The following is a 25,103-nucleotide window of genomic DNA, read 5'->3' as shown; positions in this document are numbered from 1 at the left end:
TTTGAAAAAAGTTCTAAAAATTTAAAGCCAAAGAACTAAGATTTGTTGAATGACTACTTTGTAGTCAAAGTAGTTATGAAGTTCTAAGACTAAAAATCTGATCTGTTGAAACTTATGCTAAAATCTTCAATATTCTTCTTGATCATGTATTTTGAGAATCTATACATTTCTCCATTAAAATTATAGAGCACGGATATCCTCATGTGACTATGTATTAACTTTAATATTAATAATTATGGTTATTAAAGCAAGTCTTACTTTAAGATTCCTGAAAGCCCCTCTCAACTGAATTATTTGTCCTCACCACCCTGTTAAGTGTCCTGGGCCTTCTTCTCCAGGTTCAAAACCAGTGTGGGATAGTAATCATCCCACCGTCCAGTTCATTAACGATCATATCAAACAGTGCATAGCCCAGGCCTCAAGAAAAATGGCTGCTTTGTTAGATAAAGCTTCTTTTTAAACAAAAATGGTCTTTCTGTAACTTTTCAAATCATGTTTGAATTAGCAACATTGAAAATTAAGGCAATGAAATATTCTTTTGAGATTCCCTATTTTTTTTTTTTTTTTACCTTCACCACCGTCAACTCCAGACATGTTAATAGAAGACCCATTACTACTGCTTCCAGCGGCGGAGTTCATTTGCTGCTCAAGGCGCTCCAGCTGGAAGACCAGAGAGTTCTTCTCTGTGCTGAGACTCTCCAGCATAGTCTGCTTCTGGATGAGAGTCTCTGTCAGCTGATGGAGTCGGTTTTCTAACTCAGACTGACTGCTATTGCTTAAAGTTTTATTCGTAAGCTGAAAGGCAAAGTATTCATAAGATTACTACATAAAATGAAAGGCATACAACACAGAAACCACGTTACTACATTCCCACAGGTAAACCGTGGCATTAAATGATTTCTCAAAACTCTACGATTCTTTCACCATCTACAGAAGCGATTTTCAAACTGTATTAGTGGACCATGAAATCAATTTGGTGGGTCACAGTTGCCATTTAAAAAAACAGAACAGAATAGTACATAGAGGGCACAGCATATAGTGTGTGAGAGTATTCTTTTGTGAAACTTGGTTTGGTTTTATACGTGTAAGTGTGAGTATAGAGACATGACTTAAATTGTATTTCTTGCTATGTCATCACAGTCAAAAACATTTGAAAGCACTGGTACACGGGACACAGTTCAAGCTTCTCCACCTGGATTCAAAACCTCCATAAGTCAACAGTTGTGGTGCACTGCAAAAACCACAATCTCTGCGCTGCAATTTCCTAGCTACCTGACCTTGGACAAGTTGCTACACTTCCCCCAATCTGTTTGCTCACCTGTGAGGGTAAAAGTGCCTTTTGCACATGGCACTTTGGGATATGAAAGGAGAATTTTCCTAGTAGGGTCTGGCTGACAGTTGCTCCTTAATAACTTCATTCCATCTTCTATTTGCTCTCACCTGTATCATCTTCCTCCGCTCCCATTTGGCCTCTGCTCTGCTGTTCAAATTTTCCCTTTTGGGCAAACCCAGTCCCCTTCTCTTCTCCCCAGTCCCCTTCTCTTCTCCAGGCTCTGCCTCCCTTCAAAGCCTCTTCCTTGAAGCCCTTTCCAACGACTCCAGCCCTAGCTGATCTCAGCCTTCTTTTAGACTCCTACTATCTTGGCATTTAGCTTCACTATTGTAACAATTTTGCCTCCTCAATGAAACTGCCAGTCAGCTCTGTGAGGGTAAGAATCACTGTCTGCATCAACACAGTCTGGAAAAGAGGCTGAGAGACTGATCTAAGTTGAAAACCCCAGCTCTGCTACTTCTTAGCTACAACCTAGGGCAAACTACAAACTACATTGAGGTATAGCTGACTTTTAGTTTCAGGTATACAACTTAATGATTTGAAATTTGTATACACTGTGAAACGAGCGACACAATAAGTCTAGTTACCATCCATCAAGCTTCCTTCCTTCTAAACCGCTTACAGCACTCCCACAAATTAACTGCAGGGCTAGGTCTACAATAAGTAACTACGAAATGGAATTATATTGAGTATAAACTAAGATTTACTTACTATTAAAAAGGAATGCTCAATTTTAAGATTGTACTGTGATCCCCAATCTTACTCCACACTTCAATATTTTTTAGTTGAGGCAAAATTTACATTCAGTGAAATACCCAGATCTTAAGTATAAAATGAGTTTCAACAAACGTATTAACTGTGCAACCAACACCCAGATAAAAACACAGAATATTTCCATCACTCCCAGACAACACTGCTCTGCTCTCTATAACCAGAATTTAGTTTTGCCTTTTCTTGAATCTCCTATAAATGGAATCATACGGTATGATCACTTTTGTGTGTGGCTTTTTAAAAAGATTTATCCGGGGCTTCTCTGGTGGTGCAGTGGTTAAGAATCTGCCTGCCAACACAGGAGACATGGGTTCGAGCCCAGAAAGATCCCACATGCCGCAGAGCAACTAAGCCCGTGCACCACAACTACTGAGCCTGCGCTCTAGAGCCTGCGATTCACAACTACTGAGCCTGCGCACCACAACTACTGAAGCCCATGCGCCACAACTACTGAAGCCTGCGTGCCTAGAGCCCATGCTCCACAACAAGAGAAGCCACCGCAAAGAGAAGCCCGCGCACCACAACGAAGAGTAGCCCCCGCTCGCCACAGCTAGAGAAAAGCCCACATGCAGTAACAAAGACCCAATGCAGCCAAAAATAAAATAATTTTTTAAAAAACTAAAAAAATAAAAAAGATTTATCCATGTTGTTGTATCAGTAGTTTCTTTTTATCGCTGAGTAGTATGCAATGTGTTTATCCATGTACTTGTTTTTTCTTTTTAATTAATTAATCTTTGGCTGCGTTGGGTCTTTGTTGCTGTGCACAGGCTTTCTCTAGCTGCGGCGAATGGGGGCTACTCTGTGTTGTGCGTGGGCTTCTCATTGTGGTGGCTTCTCTTATTGTGGAGCACAGGCTCTAGGCACGCGGGCTTCAGTAGTCGTGGCATGCAGGCTCAGTAGTTGTGGCGCACGGGCTTAGCTGCTCCGCGGCATGTGGGATCCTCCCAGACCAGGGCTCGAACCCGTGTCCCCTGCATTGGCAGGCGGATTCTTAACCTGCGCCACCAGGGAAGCCCCCACGTACTTGTTGACAGATACTTCAGTTGTTTCCAGTTTGGGCTATTTATGAACAAAGCCACTACAAATATTCCTGTACAAGTCTTTTTGTGGACATATGGCTTCACTTAGACTGAGTAAATATCTGAGGTTATAGGTTAGATGTATGTTGTTAATCTTATCAGAAACAACCAGTTTTCCAAAGTGGCTGTACCACTGTACCCTTCCACCAGCAGAGCATGACAGTTTCAACTGCACCACATCCTCAGCGCGTGGTATTGCCCATCTTTCCACTTTCTGCCAGTCTAGTGGGTGTGGAGTGCTGTATCTCCCTGAGGTTTTAATTTGCATCTCCCTGATGACTAATGATTTCGAGCACCTATTCGTGTGCTTATCTGGCTATTCATAATCTTCTTTTGTGAACTGTCTACCCAAGTCTTTTGTCCATTAAAAAAAAAGTAGTTGTGCATCTCTTTAGTTTCTGTAAGAGTCCTTATCCTGGTCACAAACCCTTTGCCAGCTGTGCTATGCGTTGTAACTAGCTCCTCTCAGTCTGTTGCTGACCTCTCTTCATTTTTGTAATGGAGTCTCTTGACAAGCAAAAATTTTTAATTTTGATGAAGTCCAATTTTATCACTTTTTCCGTCTATGGTTAGTGCTTTTTGTGTCCTAAGAAATCTGTCTTCTCCCAAATTGCACAAGATTTCCCTATACTTTCTTGTAGGAGCTTTGTAGCTTACACCTAGCTTCATTCCAAATCAATTTTTATTAATTTTACAAGTCTAATTAGGGGATAAAGATCAAGGTTCATTTTTTTCCACGAGTTTTTATCTAGTCCCATAAAATAGTTTTTAAAGAATGAAAAAATAGTCAAACGGCAATGTAATTTTTTTATTATTATTATTTGGTTGCATTGGGTCTTTGTAGCATGTGGGATCTTTCGTTGTGGCAAGCGGGCTCTCCATCGCTGTGCACAGGCTTCTCTCTAGTTTGTGGTGTGCAGGCTCTAGAGCACGCAGGCTCACCAGTTGCAGCACACGGCCCCAGTTGCCCTGCAGCATGTGGGATCCTAGTTCCCCGGCCAGGGATCGAACCCACGTCCCCTGCACTGGAAGGCAGACTCCTAACCACTGGACCACCAGGGAACTCCCATGCAATGTAATGTTTTAACAAAGATATTTTTCTCCGAGGAGGCCCAAAGGTAATAAGATAAGCAGAAATAGCATTTTTTATTGTTCATTCAGTATATATCTTAACTCACTAATTGAGTGGGGTTTTGTTTTGTTTTGTTTTTTTTGCAGTGTATTAAGGGGCTGATATCTTTTCAAATTGTACAACTTCCTTCTTACTTAGATGAAAAATCTTTCAGAGATAACCTCCTATGGTTAATTCTTGATTAACAGAAATACCACAATATCTTAGACATAGTATGTACTCAATAAATATTTTTAAAATATTGGAATGTTTACCTAAGCCTTAAACTGAATGATGGTTTATGCTCCTTTCTTTTCTTTAATTTTCTGTTAGCAAGTCATCTTACCATTTATAATCATTTCACAAATGTAGGAAAGGGAAGGAGAAGGGAACACTCAAAATCAGTTAGCTGTCCCCAACTCTTATAAAAATTTAAAGTTTTTAAACATTTTAAATTATGGACTACTAAGAAGTCTAAGAACTTAAAAAAATTAAAATTATTTGACTTTTCATGTTCAAACAAAGTCATCACCTAACTGAAAAATGAACTAGTCAATCTTTATGCAAATTATTTAAATGATCAATAAGTTCATTATTTATTAAGTCAATCATGTGAATATAAGAGAGGAAAGGACAGTGTATAATGACAGGGTAAGTGAATGCACGATTCTGTCAGTTAATGATAAAGACTGGCAAATCTGAGTGGTAGGCACATGTTATTTTCTATGTTTCACATTTTCAGTTATAAAAAGGTCTTAGTGACTCTAATGAAAGATCTATTAATAAGAAAATGTATCGTTGGATTTTTCTTAGGAAAACACAACTGTAAAACTGGCAATCAGCAAAACTACCACTGAAGTTAGATGGTATGAAATTCTGGAGTAACTCACATCTCCTTGGGTGACTGGTTACAAGATACCTGTATAAGAAGCAAGCCCTAGAATACAGCAAATGCAGACTCAAATGGCATTCGATGAAAATTCTATATCACATTGAAAATAACTTACCTCACTACTCCAACAACAGGATTCAGGTGAAAATACAGGAAAAGAAAGTCTTACTGTATCTCTAAAAAAAATGTACTTTTACAATGGTATCTTTGCTCAAGTAGTGAATGCTGCTTCATACCTGATTCCTGAGTTTTTGAATTTCATCTTCTCGATCTTTAATTCTGCTTTGCAATGTGTTCTTTGTTCGATACAGATCTTCTTCCATGTAGTGGAATTCCTACAAAGTGAGGCACAAATAAACAAAAGCTAAGTCAGTGCTCCCTATGTCATCTCCAGTACCTGAAACAATGCTTGACACAAGGTGGGCACTTGCTCAATATGTGCTGTGTGTATACTGAATGAGTAAATAAACAGACTTCAAGGGATCTGATGAAAAGTCAATACTTCAGCATGATGTATCAATTTGTATATGATGACTATCTAAGCACCAGTCTTTTTTTTTTTTTAATAAATTTATTTATCTATTTATTTTTTGGCTGCGTTGGGTCTTCATTGCTGCGTGCGGGCTTTTCTCTAGTGGTGGTGAGCGGGGGCTACTCTTTGTTGCAGTGTGTGGGCTTCTCAATGCAGTGGCTTTTCTTGTTGCAGAGCACGGGTTCTAGGTGCGCGGGCTTCAGTAGTTGTGGCTCATGGGCTCTAGAGCGCAGGCTCAGTAGTTGTGGCGCACGGGCTTAGCTGCTCTGCGGCATGTGGGATCTTCCTGGACCAGGGCTTGAACCCGAGTCCCCTGCACTGGTAGGTGGATTCTTAACCACTGTGCCACCAGGGAAGTCCCAGAGCACAAGTCTTTATTGGTCATATGTTTTCATTTTTCTTGGGTAGAAAAATGTAGGAACAGAACTGCTGGATCATATGACAAGTGTATGCCTAGCATAAAGGAAGAAAACTTGCCAAACTGTTCTCTGAATGCTTTTCAAAATACCTGTACCATTTTGCATTCCTACAGGAATATGAGAGAGTTCCAGTTCTTCCACATCCTTTCCAACATTTGGTACTGTCAGTCTCTGTAAGTGTGGCTATTAGAGTGGGCATGTAGAGATATCTCACTGTGGTTTCAATGTGCATGCCCCTGATGATTTTGGGCAGCTTTTCACGGGTTTATTTTTATCAGGCAATATCCTGCACCTGTTTTGCTCCATCACTGATAAAACACAGAGAGAGGAAAAAAAGAAATACCTCCAAATTCACTAACAACTGCACGAAACTAGTTTGTACGATGGACAGGATTGGTAAGAGTCAGGTGAGAATTAAAGAGTAAAGCAATGCCAGGAAAGAAAGAGTAAATCATTAAGTACCTTCAAAAGCATTATGTTTAACGGTGCAAAGTAAGGGGAGCTGTATGAAGAAGTAACGTGATATGGAATCAAACTGCTAGAGACTACTTTAGACATTTAGTTCAACCTGCTCACTTCACAGACTAAAAAAACTGAGATCAGTGAGAAAAGAGGAAATGAGGAAGGTAATTAGGTTAGGTAGGGGAATCATAATTTACAAGGTTTGCCCAGTTTCTTTTAAGCTCTAGGCTAGCATAAAATTTAAGGCTGAAATTTACTTAAATTACTTAAAGGACTATTTAATCCCAAGATTAAGTACTTCCAATTCAGAACATCTGATTACTAAATAAATAGCCTAGAGCTACATTCAGCTCCACTTTCCTCTACTTAATTCCCTCATTTTAGAAAAGGGCACTGCAAGTGGATGTGTAAAACCATCGGCCATAATAAAATGAAAGTTATCTCACTAAACATCAAGAACATCAAATTCTTGCCTTTTAATATATACTAGCTCCTTAAATAAATGAAAATGCAATTGCTGAAAGGAGAGCTAATCTTACAACCAAATTATCTAAGATAGCCTATGATGTACCCTACAGGTTGTTACTCGGTGAATTTTTCTCTTACTACTCAGGAAATCACTGTCATAATAAAAACAAACACTTCCCTAAAAATAGAACCAGTTTCAGAAATGATAAATCCTAATGAAAAAAATCTTCAAAGAATATAAGTATGCAAAGCTGGAAACGTTGTAAGTGATGCACTGAGAAATATACAAAGTTTTCCTTCTTGTAAAATGAAGAGAAGAGTGATTTTATTGTGAAGATGAAATAAGATTATGTATACTAAGTACCTATAACAATGTTGTTACTCAGTAAATTATAGATGTTACGAATATTAACTATAGATTCTTATTGTGAAAATGTGACTGTAAACATGTTTAACTGTGTTAGTACTGAAACTATCATATAAGTACATTGAAGTAAAATAATTTGGCTTGGAGAGCAGACAACTGCCAATTGAATAATGAAATATAATTTTAAACATGATTTGTAAGTAAAGTCTGTTATAAGCATTTTTTCTCAAAACAGAAAAAGCAGTCTATTATGGCACTAATGTTGTATTTATATTTCTATTAAATAAAAGTTACTACTGTTTCTAGAAAGTAAAAATCTGATAAAATACAAAAATCAACTGATGTTTTCAAGTGTTCTAACATACATACTCTGACAAGGAGATACAATAAAATACAGACAGAGCAGTAGAAAGAATTCTGGGCTCTGGGACAGGAATCCTGGATTCTATTCTATTCTCTAATTAGCTGTGTGATATTAAGCAAGTCTCAAAATCATTTTGTGTCGCTATATTTCACCTGTTAAAACAAACAACGAGGAGGGTGGGTTAGTAATAAGGTAGGAGCGACCTCTGAGCTCATCCTCTAAGAATTTCAGTAAGCTGCTTTACTAGAAGTCTCCTCATGTGACCGCTAGTGTACAGTCTTCCTAGGTAATCATCAATCTAAAATCCTTACCTGCTTCTGTCGGTCCAATTCTGCCTCTAGTTCCTGTTTAGCTGCTTTTTGTCCAGCTATTTGGTCTTGCAGATCCTGTAATTGTTCTCTTGCTGATTCTGCTTCACTAACCTGCTGAGCCTCCATATCCTAAAAAGATGAACCGTACATGTGAAAGCAATAATGAACTGTTCAGTTCAGTATTTACTGAGTGATCATTATGTGCTGTGAACTGGGCTCAGCAGGCACTGGAGGGATAACGATGAATGAGACACAGACGCAGACTAAACGGAGCACAAAAACTGGCACCTCCTTATATAACACGGCAAATGGTGAGAGAGATGAACAGGATGCTGCAGCAGAAACCATTTGGTTTAATGACCGTGAGCAGACAGCGGCTCACTGGGAGATGTATCTCTCTATTCAAAAGTAACAATTTCAAGAACAGAACTGTAACATCAAAAAGGACTTCACTGCCTTAGTCCCCTGAAATTGCAGGTTATAATTAGTTTTTGTACATGTGTGGGTATCAACATACAGTAACATACAGTAAAAATAACTTTTCTCTCATATCACCTGAGGTTAGTATGTTTCTTTTTTTAGCTCTATTACTATTATCTGTTTTCACATCTTCCCATATTTCTCACTCTAACTTCTTCACTTGGTGTCACTATTCTCACTTATTCACACTCAAAAACCAGCTTCTAGATATCTGTGAAATCCACTAGTGGCAAAGAACATTGCTCTGGGTTCTGTATTTTCCCTCTATGGGTTAATAAGCACAGTCCATTCATACAGTACTACATGAAACAAAACTGGCATCTTAACTTTGCTTTTTATCTTTTGGTACATTGTGTTATATGCTCATCTCCACAAACTCTGGCACTTCGCATATTGTTTGAAAGAACTGACAGATTAATGATACTCCCAGACAACCACAGTAAAATACTCTAAATTCACACAACTTTGTGGACTTACTGGAAAACAGCAATAAGTTAAATAATTTTTCCCTACCATTTTCAGGGTGAGTAGAAAGCAGACTAATCTTTGTTATAAATTTGACTAAATCCGATGAATTCTCAAGAGATGGGCAGTAAGTGCAGTGGTTAAGGATACGTGTCCTGGAATCAGACAGACTGGGCTCTAATCCTGGCTCTGCTACTTTACGAGTCATGGCAAGTTACCTTCCTTCTCTGCACCTAAATTTCTTCAAACTGTAAAATGAGAATGCATCATCTCCCTCACGGGGTTCTGGTACGGAATAAATGAAAGGACATATGTCGAGGGCTTTGTGCAGCGCTTGGCACATGAAGTGCTCAGCAAATGAAAGCTGCTATAATTAACAATTCTTCCATTTTGCCAGACCTAATCCTACAGTCCTTATTATCAATTTCATAAACTTCTTGAGAAAGGATAGGAAAATGTGTCAATGTCATCAATGATGCTGGGGTAGGGATGAGATATTAAAGTAAAACAAATCATATTTTTCATAATCTCAGGCAAAAGACACGGAATAGGTAGGAAAAAGTTTAGCATTTATTCAATTTCAAATTCATGGGACTTAAGTCTTTGGAATTCAAAATTATTTAGAGAAAAAAGATCCTACACTTTGAAGGACAGTAAGAAAAAACCCCAGAAATAATAGCAGCTACGATTTACTGAGCCTATTATGTGTCAGGAACAATGCTAGGCCCTTTATACATAGTATCCCTTATTCTCAAGAGAACCTTGTTCTCATCTGCAACCTACAGATGAGACAACTAAGGCTCACTGAGATGTGGTACCTGGTGTAAGGTAACACATCTACTAAGTGCCAAAGCCAGGATACAGGATCTGCATCTAGATCTGACAGTCAAACCCATGCCCCAGACAAGCCAACCCATTCTCACAACTTCCACACTTGCCACTGTTGTTCACGTACATCTTACAAATCAATAATTTCCTAAGCTAATGCATGGATAAGTATTCCTGGCAGAAAGTTGTTTTCTTTTTTCTTTTTTAAGAACAGAAGGCTCATTACCCCACACTTTTATCTTTCCCATCCTCAGAGACCCCTCCTATGTCAAAGACCCCATGTTTAAGATAAATAAGTGGCCCAATTTTACCTTTCGATTAAATATATTAATTACGCAAACTATAAAAGATTATGCATGAAACTATAAAAGATCATCCCTAAGCCCATTCTAATATTAGACAACACCCTAGTTTTAGAAACAAGCCCAAATCTAGTTTGTTTTCAACCACTAGAATGTTAGGTCCATAAATATGAAGACTGTGGTTCTCTGTTATAGCTCTAAGCCTAGAAGATGCCTGGCACATGGCAAATACCTGGGAAGTATTTGCTGAATGAATGAATCTGGTTACCTATCTTTCTTATTCCTATAACTTTAAGTCAATCAATGGAAAAGAAACCTATTGCTTTAGATTCACTTCTATATGGTAACTAATACTCCCAAAGTTTCACACATTATTTCACCAATACCCTTCCCCCAAAATACAGAATCCATCATGTCTCAAACTACTAATACCTGAGGGTAAATGGCTATCTGTGAAGCTGAACAGTAATGTATCTTACCTGTAATTCAGATCTCAGCTGATGTATCTGACCCATCAGTTTCTGTATTTCCTCCCTTTGCATCTCCTTCTCATGCCGAAGTTCTTCTAGTTCCATGCTATTTGCAGTACTGCTATCTAGGCCTTCAAAACCAGATCCTTCCTTTAAGCTGTTAATCAATTTTTCTTTAGACTATCATAAAACAAAGAATAGCAGAGATTAGCTTGTACACTGAATATCATCTACCACACACCAATTAAACTGTTATGGGAATATTCCAATTATATTCTCCACCAGAGAAAGTCCACAGAATGATAAATCCATAGGGATAAAAATGCAACAGAGCTTTGCTGTACAGTGTTCTTGGACTGTAGTCCCCAGGACCACGTTATTGTTGAAAACTTGTTATTAACAAGATTCTTCTCATCCTTTCTTATACTTCCCCCCCCACAATCACATTCCACTCAACAAATATTTATGGAGAACCTACAATGGGTTTGGCACTATGCTACGCGTCCTATGTAATAAAGACAATGTCACTCCAGATAGTACCCTCTGCCTTATAAACTAAAAGGGAAGTGACAAATATCCGATACAAGGCAAAGTTCTGAGCAGAAAAAAATACACTTCTGGGGAAGAGAAGGGTTTACTTGAAAGATAGCTCTTATACTGGTCCTGGAAAATGGCTAAGATTTTAAAAGGTGTAGAGAAAACAGAGGACAAAGCGTAAAATGAAAAAGCACAAGGGCCCAAGAGTATCCTGGGATGCATTCAGACAAAATGTCAGGACCAGTGTGTGAGGGCTTCGGATACCAGGCTAAAATGTGTGAATTGTACTGGGCAGTCCAGAGCCAGTTACCAGGAAGTGGATAAGGAAGTGATATGACCAGAGGTGCGTTTGAGGAGGGTAACTCTGGCAGAGGTTTAAAGCGGTAGCTCACAAACTATCGTCGGTGGGCCAGATCTGGCCTGTGGCCTTTTCTTGTATAGCTCACTAAGCTAAGAATGGTTCTTTACATTTTCAAAGGATTATAAAAAAGTAAAGACAAAGAATATGTGATGGAGATCACATACAGCCCTCAAAGTCTACAACAGGTACTATTTGGCCCCTTACAGAAAGTTTGCCGACACCTAGTATAAAAGATAAGTTGGAAGAAGAGATTTGACATGGGAAGACTAGTTTAAAAAGTGCTGTAATCCTAGGCCAGTAATAAAAAGAACCATTGGTTCCTTCACCATAAATATTTGAAAGTCACTCTCCTCCATCAAAAATAGTTTCTCCTTTTTATGGGTGATGTCTTCAAGCTTTTATGTATTTTTCAAATTTTCTATAGTAAACATGATTAGATCTACATCTATATTTATACATTCATATCTCCATGTGGCTACACAGCAGACCTCTCTACTGAGCTCCAGGCCTACATTTCTGATGGCCTTCCTGATACTTGCACCTCGATGTCACATCAATTTTGCAAACTCACCATAATTTATCATAATCTCCTTCAATCCTAAACTGCTGTCTTTCCTTTTTTCCCTTTTGTAGTAGTACACGAGAACATCATTCGTACACTCAAACCAGAAACCTGGAATCATCCTAGATTCCATTTACCTTTTTCTCTCTTCTTCCAATTAAATCTCCAAGTCTCATATATTCTACCTCCTACATTTCTCCTAGCAGTCCCTGGTTTGTCATCCTCACTGCCACAAACTCAGATCAGGTCCTCATCATTTCTTACCATTATTTTTTATAAAAGCCTCTTCATCATCTACATCTCACCATCCCACACCTCATCCCTTCAATGTAGTCAACAATTTACTGAGAACCTACTAAGGGCCAGGCACTGTGCTGGGGATTCAACGATAAACAAGACAGACATCCAGCACCACCACCCCCAACCTCTTCATGGCTGCAGCAGTTCTTACACCCAGATCTGGTCATGCTGCTCAAGTCCTCTGAAACCTCCCCACCCCCTACCATCACCTAAAGCATAAAATCAAAACTCCTCTGCACGGTATGCAAGGCCTTCCACAATCTGGCATCTGCTGTCATTGAGTTTTCTCTCCCATCTCTTTATCTCTAGTACTTGATGCTCTAGCAACAGAGAACTAGCTGCAGTCTCCTTAATACACCATGTTCCCTCAGGCCCGCTATGTTCTGGCACAGGCTGTTCTACCTGAAATCTCCTCCCTACCATGAGTCTTCCTACTCATCCTTCAAGTTCCTCCTCATACAGCATCTCCAGTGATCCCTGACATCTCCAGGCAGGTTTTAAGGACTTCTTCTTTCAAGCTCCCATAGTACTGCGTCAATAATTTCATTTTATCAAGTGCCTCAGTGTTGTCCCACTAAACGGAATGCTCCCTTAAGAAAGAGGACACATCTTTTGAGCTCAGTATCCTCAGCACCTATCAAAGTGCCTACTGAATAGTTAGGTGCTCAATTAAGTACCTCTTAGATGAATTAACAAATTACACTGATACAACACAAATAATTAGAAAGAAGAGTTTAGAGGAGATGGATATGATATTTCACAGAGGTAGAATAAAAAAGGGGGTCATAGCCAATAGGAGGCAGGCGCTAAAGGAAAAAGGTGGAGTCAAAATGCCACTGCAGTTTCAAGCTTCACTGCCTAGGAAGGTGGCCATATCACTTATGTAAACAGGAGAATGGAGGGGAAGCTGATTTGGGGGTTGGGACATCCCACACAGAGAAGCATGGCAGGCATTCAGAAACCAGGTGGGAAGCTGGAGCCATGCTGAAGTCATATCAATGACAGAAGCAGAGTATATGACAAAGCAAAATAAAAAAGAATAACAAAAAAGGACAGAAGAAGAGGACCCAAGAGAAACAGCAGTAAAGAGAAGACAGAGAGCTAAGGCAGTACAAGTAACATTAGAAGGCAACTTTCAAGAAGGTAGGAGGGTTCACAGGGTCAAAAAGCTCTACCAAAATCAAAGTGGATGGAAACTAGTAAGAGGACAGAAAGCATTTAGGTCACTAAAGACTTTTGAGAAGACAATTTCAGAAATGTAGTGGGGACAGAAATTACATAAAAGAGTTAAAGTTAACATTCTAAAATGAAGATGGCAGATATTATACGTCTGGCAGATGTCGCACGTCTGGCATTAAAAGAAAGGAGAAGGACAGGGAAATGGATCGAAGTGGTCAAAAGAGCCAAAAGCAATGTTTTTAACAGTTGTTATGTTCTTCCTTGTTGATCCTCTTGAATTTTTCAGAGTGACTGGTCTAGGCCTCCTCCAGCTCTCAGATCTCCTCTCCCAGCTTTTTCCCCCTCCCTTAGATCTAAGACTGTAGTCATCTAATGTAGCTTTCAACTTCTCTATCCTTTGCCTTTCTTATCAGAGTGAAGATGTGCCCTTTCATTTTTTTGAGGGGGGGGGATAATTCTTCCGCCTGTGCATTGATTCCATCTCCTTTTACCTCATTTAAGCCCTTTCTCCATAAGTCTGTCCTCTTTCTTCCTCTGTATCTTTCTCTCTGCTGCCTTCTTCTGGCTCAGCTTGCTCAACAGCACATGGTTACTTAGTGGAAGAAAAAAGACCAGATCTTGAAACACCTAACTGAGGAAAAAACATTGCTTTTGGTGATTAAGGTGACAGGTTGAAGACCTGAACTAGGGAGTGGCAGAATTAATTTTTTTCTTAAAAGGAAAAAAGTGGTAGGAACAGGAGACATTTCATCTTTTTTATAATATTTCTAAGAAGAGCAAGACACCTGAAGCAAGCCAGCCCAGTCAAACGGGAACAGTATCTCACAGATCTATAAAAAGTCTCAGAATGTCTCTCGGTCATCTGGCCTATCTTAACATTCACACATGTGCATCTCACGCTTACCTGGAGTATTCTAGTAGCTTTTTGCTTGTAGTCAATTAATTCCTGCTTAGAGGACTCCAAGTTGGACTTAAGCATTTTGATTTGCTGCTGTAGCTCATCCGCTCTCTTCTTCTCATCTGAGTATTTTCTTTCCGCCAGGGTAACTGCTTCTGCCAAATTCTGGCGCTCCGCTCCCATTTTATTAAGGCGTGCAGAAAACTCACTCTGTGACAAAGTTTATATTATACTTATTGTATCATTTTGCTTTGAGGTATACTTTACAACCATCCACTTAGACATCTTATGGGATTTATTAGCTCAGCCCAACAACATAACAGGGAGGTAAAAAAAGTTCTTCATTTGTTAGGAACTGAAGAACAGGAACTCTAAGGTTGTGGTTCCCAAACATGGCAATTCATCAAAATCAGTGAGGGAGTCTGTTAAAAATACAGCTGCCCAAGGCCTTCCTTGGGCTTAATTGAATTGGAATTTCCAAGACTGGGCTTGGGAATCTGTTTTTTAAGAAGTTTCCCAGCTGAATCTGGTCACTTGGATACTAGGTCTGGTCTGACCTAGCTGATAAATGAATAAAGGTCTACAGAAAACTAGAAAGTCTATTAGAAAACAAATGCAAGACACAAGTACACAGCTACATCTTTTCTAATATCATGGCTAATGTTTTTCCTTTATTTCAGTTTTTCTAATAAACTATTCCCTCTAATTTTTTCAGCTTAAGAAACTTTTAAAGTACACTCTAAAAAACACATGGTCTGTCCCTTAGCCTAAATTTAGTTCTGAGAATTATTTATATTTTACCCTTATTTTCAAAAGCTCCCATCACCAAAAAACTCAGAAGGTGAGACAGAAGTCAGAAAGCTTTCATGGTTACACGCCAATAACTAAAGCCCACAAACCTTTGATCCAATATTAACTCCTGTTTGGAAGGAAAGGAGCAAGAGGACCACTCAGTGAGGCACACTGAGCATGTGAAATGTGTCTGCAACTGAGAAGTGCATTTTTAAGTTTGTTCATTTAAATTAGTTTAACATAAATACTGAAGCTCAATTCAATTAATAATAGATTTATGGAGATATAATTCACATTCCATAGAGTTCACCCTTTTAGGATGTACAATTCAATGTTTTCCTGAATACAATTCAGTGTAGTGTTCTCAGAGTTGTGCAACCATTGCCATTATCTAATTTCAGAACATTTTCACCGCAAATAGAAATCCTCTACCCATACGTCCCCCTCCCTCCCAGCCCCTGGCAACCATTTATCTACTTTCTTTCTCTATAGATTTGCCTATTCTGGACATTTCATACAAATGGAATCAACAATATGTGGCCTTTTGTGTCTGGCTTTCTTCACTTAGGATAATGTTTTAAAGGTTCATGCGTGTTATAGCATGAGTCAATAATTCATTTCTCTTTATGGCTGAATGATATCTCCTTGTGCAGATATGCAACATTTTGTTTATCCATTCAGCAACTGATGGACATTGTATTGTTTCCAGTTTGGGGCCATTATGAATAATGCTGCTATGAACATTCATGTAAAAGTTTTTGTGTGGACATGTATTTCCAATTTTCTTGGGTATATACCTCGGCGCAGAATTGCTGCAGCATATGGTGACCCTATGCTTAACTTTTTGAAGAACTGTTATTCTGAGTATGTTTAGAACAACTTTTTCACCTATAAATCTTATGAAATCTAAATACAGATCAAGTATTTCTAAAGAAAATTTAGTGAATGAATTGAGATGTGCTGTAAGTGTAAAACACACCATATTTTAAAGAATCAGTATGCAAAAAAGATGTAAAATATCTCACGAATAATTTTTAACATTAACTACATGATGAGATGATAGTACTTTGGGATATTTTACTGTGGTAAATAAAATATATTAATAAAAAAATTTAAAAGCCTATATTACCTGTTACTTACTTTTAGGGCTGAACTATTTTCACCTGTTGAAAAGACAGTGAGCCAGAGGTTCTCAACCCTGACTACCCATCAGCTACACCCGCAAATCGTGTAAATCCAAATCACCAACACCTATGCCCTACCTCACACACGGGATCTGACTCCCTGGGAATGAAGACTCAGCATCAGAAAGCATTAAAACCACACAGGAGGTTCTAACGTGTAGACAGCGCTGAAAATCACTAAACTAGATGCAAAAATTCACTTAAGTGTAAAACTCTAAATAAACATTATGTACAACTTTCTCTTGAAATAACAGAACCAGATTAAATTGGAATCAGAAAAGGCTTAAATAAAAAGAATGAGATGCCTCAAATCAGTTTTTTTTTTTTTTTTGCGGTACTCGGGCCTCTCACCGTTGTGGGCTCTCCCGTTGCGGAGCACAGGCTCCGGACGCTTAGGCCCAGCGGCCATGGCTCATGGGCCCAGCCGCTCCGCAGCATGCGGGATCCTCCCGGACCGGGGCACGAACCCGCGTCCCCTGCATTGGCAGGCGGACGCTCAACCACTGCGCCACCAGGGAAGCCCTCAAATCGGCTTTTAATCAAATAATGGTAAGGCTGGCTGCACAACCAAATTAAATGAAAAGATGTATATATCTAATGAGTATTAAGTATTTTAATTGCTTTTCAACGTAGAAAATTAAATTTAGCAAGGATCAAGCTAAATTTTCAAATACTTAGTTTTTGCCACAGAAACAGAATTTTCTGAAATGCACTGCAGAATTTTATTACAGTAAATATGTTAGGAACAGTGTAAAGCGATTCCTCCTCATCCAAATAATAAAAGAGCCCTGCTGTCCCCATTCTAACCTGCATTTGTTTATAGCTCTCCTGCTCTCTCTTCAGAGTGGCATCTGCTTCGTGCAATCTCTCCTGAAGAGTTTGTAGAGCTTGATTGTGCAGGCTACTACCTTCGCTGTGATCCTGCATTATTCTAAAAGAAAAGACATCACTTGAAATAACTCATTTCCACGGTATACAAATGAAAAGGTAGAATAATTTTTAGAGCACTGGCATATTAGCACAAAAAAGACGGTTTGACTACAACATTCTTAGAGAATCTTTTTCCCTTTCAATGGACTGTAACCTATATTTTTAGGTATCCAAATATAAGCACACGCCACACATCACTGTATGTCAAAAGATTAATGACACTGCTCTTCAAATATTTTTAAATTCAGAATTTGCTAACAATGCATCTCAAGATTCAGATAATAAATCCACTTTAACCACACACATTTCCAGCATTACCAAAAGCCACATTTTCTCTCTTGTAAATTTACGAAGTTAAATTTTGATAAGACAGTATTTACTACCATGTTTATCATTACTTGCATTGATAAACATTCTAGTTCAGTTTCTCATTATTAATACAGTTAGCTACCGTGATTTTTCACTCTGTAAGGCTTCCAGTGCTTCTGTGCGAGTATTCAGCAGCTGGTCAGCTTCTTGGAGTCTCACTTTCAGTACAGCCAGCTGGGAATCCTTTGCAGCCACCGCTTCAGTCAGGTCGTCTACTTGTGCTTGAAGTTCTCGAGTTATTCGATCACTCTTTGAATGGTCAACATTCCACTTTTCAACTCTTGCTCTTGCTTTGTTTAATTCTTTAAAGAAAAAAAGAAAAGGAAAGAAAATTCTCCATACAAGTAAACACATCTTTCTCAGAGCACACACAGATTCTCCTCTGAATCCCTTTAGTACTTATTGCCAAAATTAGAAGCTTACAAATATCTTCAACTTTTTTGCTCCAAGAGGGACCTCCATTTTCCAAGGCCAACATTCATATCTATATTACAGTTAATTGGCTGGAAACAGGCATGAAGCTAGCTGCTCTTCTACAAATGTCTTTTTCTGGAGATATGTCATAAAGCATTTGGGAGCCAAAATCAGTACACAGCCGAGAGTTCACAAGATTAAAATGGTCAGTGGATTTCTGGAGTTCTGCTACAGATAGGAAAGAATGCACATCCAAATCAAGGGTACACGATGTACACCCCAATAAGACTAAAAGAAACAAAAACAAAACCTGAAGATAAACACCGGAAAGAAATGTTTCTTTCAATTACTGTGGCAAAAAGATATTCTTTTAACCTAGAAAATTGGTGCAGAAAGAGCAATGCAGTACAGAGTGCCAACCAAAAAAAAAAAAATTAAATATTGAAGCAAACTGTACAGGGTCTCTGGAAAAACTATTTCTATGTCTAAATTAGTCTGGGTTAAAGTGAAGCTTCTTCTAAAGTCAGTCTAACAAGGCTTATACTATCTTCCTATTCATGGTTTCTAAAGAATGACCAAATAGGCCAGTGTTCTGTTTCAGGTGGGTGGGAGGATGACTGTTCCCATTTCCAAATCTGGGCCCTATATTTCTGTGAAAACACTATTTTACAAGTCCCATCTAAAATCTTTCTAATAGTTTAGATATAATCAAGTTTTTAGTTTACTTTTGAAATGCTAAATTCCTAACCCTGGGTAATTTAAATAAGGCTCTACCCTCTTGAGTTTCCTTGGATCTTTGAAGTAATGAGGCCATTTCTTGATTTAAAGACTGAACCTCATTCCTCAGCAGTTGATTCTCCAGTCGAAGATTAGACAGTTCATGTGATCTCCCATCATCTTTAGGCATTGGGTTGTGATCAGCACAGGCAGCACTTGATGATACATTTTCCTTTGAAGAAATCTCTTGGCCTTCATGGCCAGAATCTGAATTATTAGAGGCTTCTGTAAAAAAAGCAAATACATCTTTGTTACATTGGAATGCTCACTATTTATGCACTAGTAGCTTACTGTGGTAGAATGCCTTTTGGCTCAAGTTGACTGCTATAGCTAAAACACCATAAAAAGTAAACTTAAATTTTTAATAGACTTCCCTCTGATGAAATTTCATTCTCATACATACAGCCTATAGATCTGTAAGGACCCTCGAAGTCTGGTACACTGAACAAATGCTGATAAAGAAAAGATACAAGAATACAGTTCTGGGAAGGGGGGAAAAAAAAAAAGAGAAATTTACGTGGTTGGGTTTAGGTAAACAAGAGTTTTGGTCTCCCTTCTATGAATCATTTTTGAAAAAAAGGGAGAAGTTTCAACATTGAAAATACTGGAAAGGCATAAAAGAACAGCTGTGGGTTTCGAGGCAAGGAGAGTAACCACAGGTCAGAGCAATTTGTTATATACGAAACTGGAGTCTAAACTGCCTTACCCAAAGAGATACTCATTAATTCAGATACTCATTAATTCAGTTTCATCTTGGTTTTGTTACTAAATGTGATGCAAATACACTTTTTACTTACTCCAAAAAAATTAAGTATGTGCTAAAAAATGAACTATATCTAAATGAAAAAGTTCTCAACATCTTAAGTGATCAAGGAAATGCAAATTAAAACCAAAACAAGGACCAAAACACACCAGCTAGCTGGCTAAAATTAAAAAGACTACATAAAATGTTGGTGAAGATATGAAACAACTGGAACTCTTATAGACAGATTGCTGGTGGCAATATAAATGACATAAACACTGTGGGGAAGTATTCACAATTTCTTACGAAATTAAACATGTACCTACCTTTTGACCCAGTAATTCCATTCCTGGGTATTTACTGAACAGAAATAAAAACATTTTTCCACAAAAAGACAAGTACAAAAATGTTCGTAGCACCTTTATTCACAAAAAACAAAAACTGGAAAATCCTCAATGTCCATAAAAGAGACTGGGTAAATTGTGGTATAATACTACAGTAAAATACTACACAATAAAAAAGAATTATTAATATACTCAATAACGCGAGTGAATCTCACTAACATGCTGAATGAAAGAAGTCAGCTAAGAAAGTATTCATACTATATGATCTCACTTTTTGCTGGCAAACGTGAAGTTTTAGAACAGACAAAAATAATCTAAGGGGAAAAAAATCAGAACAGTGGGTGCTTGGGGGATGGGTGGGGAGATTAACTAGAAAAGGACATGAGGCACTCTCTGGGGCAAAGGAAACATTCTTTATTGTGATAAAGGTGTGGGTTTCATAGGTGTAGCCATTTGTCTGTACAACTAAGATTTTCGCATTTCAATAACGTGTAAAAATGATGAGACAAACATGGAAATTTGAATACTGACTAGATACTAGATGATACAAAGGAATTATTAATTTTATGGTATAATGGCGTGATTTTTCATTTTGAAAACTTGTATTTTTTAGAGTAAATAAAATATTTATAGAAGAAATGATATGAGATCTGTGATTTGCTCCAAAATAATTCTGTGGTGGGTAGAGGTAAAGAAAGAGATTGAAAATGAGATGTTATAAATGAAACAAGAATGGCTATGAGCTGTTGATTATCATCACTGGATAAAAGTTAATATGGGGGTTGAGGGGAACCATCAGTCTCTACTTTGGTATATTTGAAATTTCCAAAATAAAGATTTTTTTTAATGAATAAAAATTGAGAAAATTTTAAAAATTATTTTTAATTTTATAAGATTTTAAAAAGAAATAAAGTATATATCCAAACCTGTAAGATATATCTAAAGTAGTATTTAGACATTTATAACCTTGAATATTTACATTAAAAATGACAGGAAGAAGCTCGGGTGGGGGGAGGAGTGGCAGCGGCCAGGCAGCCCAGCTTTGCAGGCTCTCAGGCGGCCCGCAGGCACCCGGCACGCGCCGGCCCCGCCGCCACGATGCCCAAGAGGAAGGTCGGCTCCGCCGAGGGGGCAGCGAAGGAGGAGCCCAAGAGGAGGTCGGCGAGGTTGTCAGCTAAACCGGCTCCTGCAAAAGTGGAAACGAAGCCAAAAAAGGCGGCAGGAAAGGATAAATCTTTAGACAAAAACGTGCAAACAAAAGGGAAAAGGCAGCAAAGGGAAAAGAGACTGAAGTGGCTAACCAAGAGACTAAAGAAGACGTACCTGCAGAAAACGGACAAACTAAAAACGAGGAGAGCCCAGCTTCTGATGAAGCAGGAGAGAAAGAAGCCAAGTCTGATTAATATCACACACCCGGTCCTATCAGTGGTCCCTGTCTCCCCTCTTGTACAATCCAGAGGAATATTTTTACCAACTGTTTTGTAAATGCAAGTTTTTTAGTAGCTCTAGAAATATTTTTTAAAAGGAGGGAATCCCACCTCATCCCATTTTTTAAGTGTAAATGCTTTTTTTAAGAGGTGAAATCATTTGCTGGTTGTTTATTTTTTGGTACAACCAGAAAATAGTGGGATATTGAATATGGGAGGCTTTGATTGTCTTGGGTGTCAGCTTAACATTCCACAGATGGAGGGTAGCTTTTATATCCTATAATACAAAGCACACTAAATGTCAGTTTTAAGTCAGTTGTGCATTTAATGTCTTAAACACTTTAAATTACTTCTCTTCCGATGTGGTTTTTGGTAGAATTGTTTCCTAAAGCAAACCACTCACCCCTTGTTCTTGGTTCTCCTGGGCAGAATTTTGTGCACTCTGTAACATCTTTGGTCGTGGTAGTCCAGTTCTTCTAGTAACTGTTAATGTGCTGTGAACGATGGACAATTTGAGTATGTAGTGTACATGATATTAAATTGTGAATTAGTGGGACTTACGATATAACAGCATTATCAATATTTGAAGATATTGGTACTTGATATGCTGTGAAGGAAAATTTGCCTCCAAATTTTAAGCTGGAAAGTCACTGGAATAACTGTTCAGAAAAGATTCACAACTGCATGATTTTTTTTAGATTTTTGGTATGTATGTTGAGAATTGTGTACAAATTTAAATGTCTGTGTACTGATCCTCAAAACAGCCAATAAAATTTCAATTATGAAAGAAAAATAAAAAGAAAGGTAGGGGGCTTCCCTGGTGGCACAGTGGTTGAGAATCCGCCTGCCAATGCAGGGGACACGGGATTGATCGCTGGTCCCGGAAGATCCCACGTGCCGCGGAGCAACTAAGCTTGTGTGCCGCAACTACTGAAGCCTGCACACCTAGAGCCTGTGCTCTGCAACAAGAGAAGGCACTGCAATGAGAAGGCAGCGCACTGCAAGGAGAAGGCAGCACACCTCAACGAAGAGTAGGCTCTGCTCACCACCAACTAAAGAAAGCCCGCGCACAGCAACGAAGACCCAACGCAGCCAAAAATAAGTAAATAAAATATACTTTTTAAAAATGAAAGGAATTAATGAGTTATGCACCCATCATAAGGATTACAAAAACAGCAAAATAAACCCAAAGAAAGCAGAATAATAAAGATCAGAAATTAACAAAATAGAAAAGAAACATACTAGAGGATCAACATAACCAAAAATGGTCTTCTGAGGGAGACACTGTAAACTACGTTATGTCAATAAATTTTTAAATGTACATGATGATGAAACGCATCAAACTGTATACTTTAAAAATGTGTAATTTACTGCATGTCAGTTATACTTCGTTAATGCTGCTTTAAAAAAACAAACATTTAGCAGAGTGCCAAATATTGGTATTCTTCACGTGGTATTTGTGATCAAGCTTTGATTTCTGCAGGGTTACTATAAATGATTAGTGTCTGACTGTGTTAACATTTCAGCTGTGACATTATTTTCCTGAAATTAAGTAAAATAAATATAATCCTCCCGAAAGTATATGAAATAGACAAATTCTTAGAAAAAAATATAACTTACCAAAAACAGATATAAAAAGAAATGGAAAACCAATTGAATCAATAGTTGAATCTTCCACTAAGAACACCCCAGACCCTGATGGTTTCACCAGTGAGTTCTAGCAAACATTTACTGAAAGTTAAGTTTGGTTTTAGGTTTAAGTAAATCAACTGATTTGTATACCATATTAATATTAAGAAGAAAAATCATGATATCTCAATACATACATGAAAAAAACACTGCTAAAATTCAACATAAAAACTCAAATTAGAAATACACAGAAACTTCCTTAACCCAATAAAAAGTACCTATGAAAAACTTAACACAAACTGAAACACTCAAAGCATTCTCTAAGACAAGGAACAAGACACAAAATTGGTTTTCAAGTACAAGCCAATGTAGTAAGGCAATAAAAAGAGTTTTTAAAAAGATAAAAGGGTTAAGCAGAAAACAGTCATTATCTACATATGGTATTATTGTGTTGTTGAACATTTAAATGAACGTATAGAAAAATATGAAGCTTCAGAGCTATCTTAGGTTGCCGTGTGTGTGTGTGTGTGTGTGTGTGTGTGTGTTTACAAAAACACATGTGACCATGTGTGTAAAACACACATAGGTTTTACAAAAACCTATAGACAGCAACAAACAGAAAGTAAAAAATTTTAAAGCATACCATTTTTAAGAGCTTTAAAAAATATAAATTACCCAGGAATAAATCTAACAAAAAGTATGCAAGACACTTATGGAAGAAACAATAAAATCTTAATGAAAAACATCTAAAAAATAATTATACCATGTTAATAAGTTAGAAGATTCTATGTTGTAAAGATGCTGATTCTCACCAAACTATCTGTATGTCAGCAGAAGCAATGGACTCCTAGTAAAGACCAACAGAATTTTTGTGGAACTTGGCAAGCAAATTCTAAGATGCATATGGAAGTACAAAAGTCCCAAGAATACCCAAAACATTCTTGGAGAAGGACAAGGTGGTAGAATCTGCTCTTTGAGATATAAAGACATATTATAAAACCACGTTAATTAAGACAATGTGGCACTGACATAAAGACAAACCAATGAAACAGAATTAAGTGTCAGAAACATACCAACATATAGATGGATATTTGATATATGACAGAGGTGGTATTGCAGATTAACAGGGAAAGGAAATATTTTCAATAAATGGTGCTGGGATAACTGATTTCCATTTGGGAAAAAAAGGGAACTAGATGCCTACCTCACACCATACATAAAAAACAACTTTAGGTAAACATCTAAATATGAAAGGCAAAAGTATAAAACCTTTTCCTATAATACAGAAAAATACCTTTATGACCTCAGGATAGGAAAAGATTTTCTAAGACCCAAAAGACACAAACCATAAAGAAAAAATTGATAAATCATTATATTAAGAACTTCTATTGAGACATTATAGAAAAAGGAAAAAAACAACAAGGTAAAACTGGAGGAGGATGAGAAAGAATTGCCATCTAGAACATAAAGAGAGTATCTATGAATCAGTAAGGAAAAGGACACGCTTCCACAACACTCTGACCATACCTCAACTGCTGCATTTACTATATTACATGTATATTATCTGTGTCCATGTGTATCTCATCCAATAAACTATAACCCATTCACTTCTGTATCCTGGCCCAATAGGGTCTCAATAAATGTTTGTATAATTAATCAAAAGATAGTTGAGAAGAAATTTAGGATTGTTCATACCTAGTTAATTAACTGCTAGTGCATGCACCTGTCTTGAAAGCCCAAAACCCGTCTCTTTACCACTTTTTTATCTTGAAATACAAGAAAGATTTTATTCACCAAGAGCCAAGACTGTGGAAGAAGCTAAAAGGTTTAAGAACATAACAAGCTCCCATGAGCTATCAGCTCTATAAAGAATCCCTGCAAGGACCTATCATGTTTATTGTTATTTTAAAATGCTTCCTAGGTACTCAAATTAGCCACATTACCATGTAAACATCATTTTTTGCAGGTGAGAAGATGTACATGTTGAGGTAATTTCATAGCAAA

The 25,103-nt window shown here is 37.8% G+C and overlaps 1 protein-coding gene and 1 pseudogene across 1 annotated transcript in view; one reads left to right on the top strand and one right to left on the bottom strand.

Annotated features, from left to right (window-relative positions):
* Positions 1-25,103, bottom strand: part of GOLGA5 (golgin A5) — a 34,224-nt gene that overhangs the window by 5,326 nt on the left and 3,795 nt on the right. Inside the window, exons 3-10 of the mRNA XM_030883514.3 lie at positions 18,955-19,182; positions 17,849-18,068; positions 17,275-17,398; positions 14,498-14,701; positions 10,664-10,834; positions 8,110-8,238; positions 5,423-5,521; positions 570-795 (exon numbers count right to left, since the gene is read on the bottom strand). Coding sequence (XP_030739374.1) covers positions 570-795; positions 5,423-5,521; positions 8,110-8,238; positions 10,664-10,834; positions 14,498-14,701; positions 17,275-17,398; positions 17,849-18,068; positions 18,955-19,182 — 1,401 coding nt within the window. The remainder of the gene's footprint in view (positions 1-569; positions 796-5,422; positions 5,522-8,109; positions 8,239-10,663; positions 10,835-14,497; positions 14,702-17,274; positions 17,399-17,848; positions 18,069-18,954; positions 19,183-25,103) is intronic.
* On the top strand, positions 21,142-21,446 carry LOC132596885 (non-histone chromosomal protein HMG-14 pseudogene; annotated as a pseudogene).

This window comes from Globicephala melas, chromosome 2 (genome assembly GCF_963455315.2).
Source record: "Globicephala melas chromosome 2, mGloMel1.2, whole genome shotgun sequence".
Lineage (NCBI taxonomy): Eukaryota > Metazoa > Chordata > Mammalia > Artiodactyla > Delphinidae > Globicephala > Globicephala melas.
The sequence above is the reverse complement of the archived record's forward strand: the minus strand, read 5'-3'. Positions and strand labels throughout refer to the sequence as shown.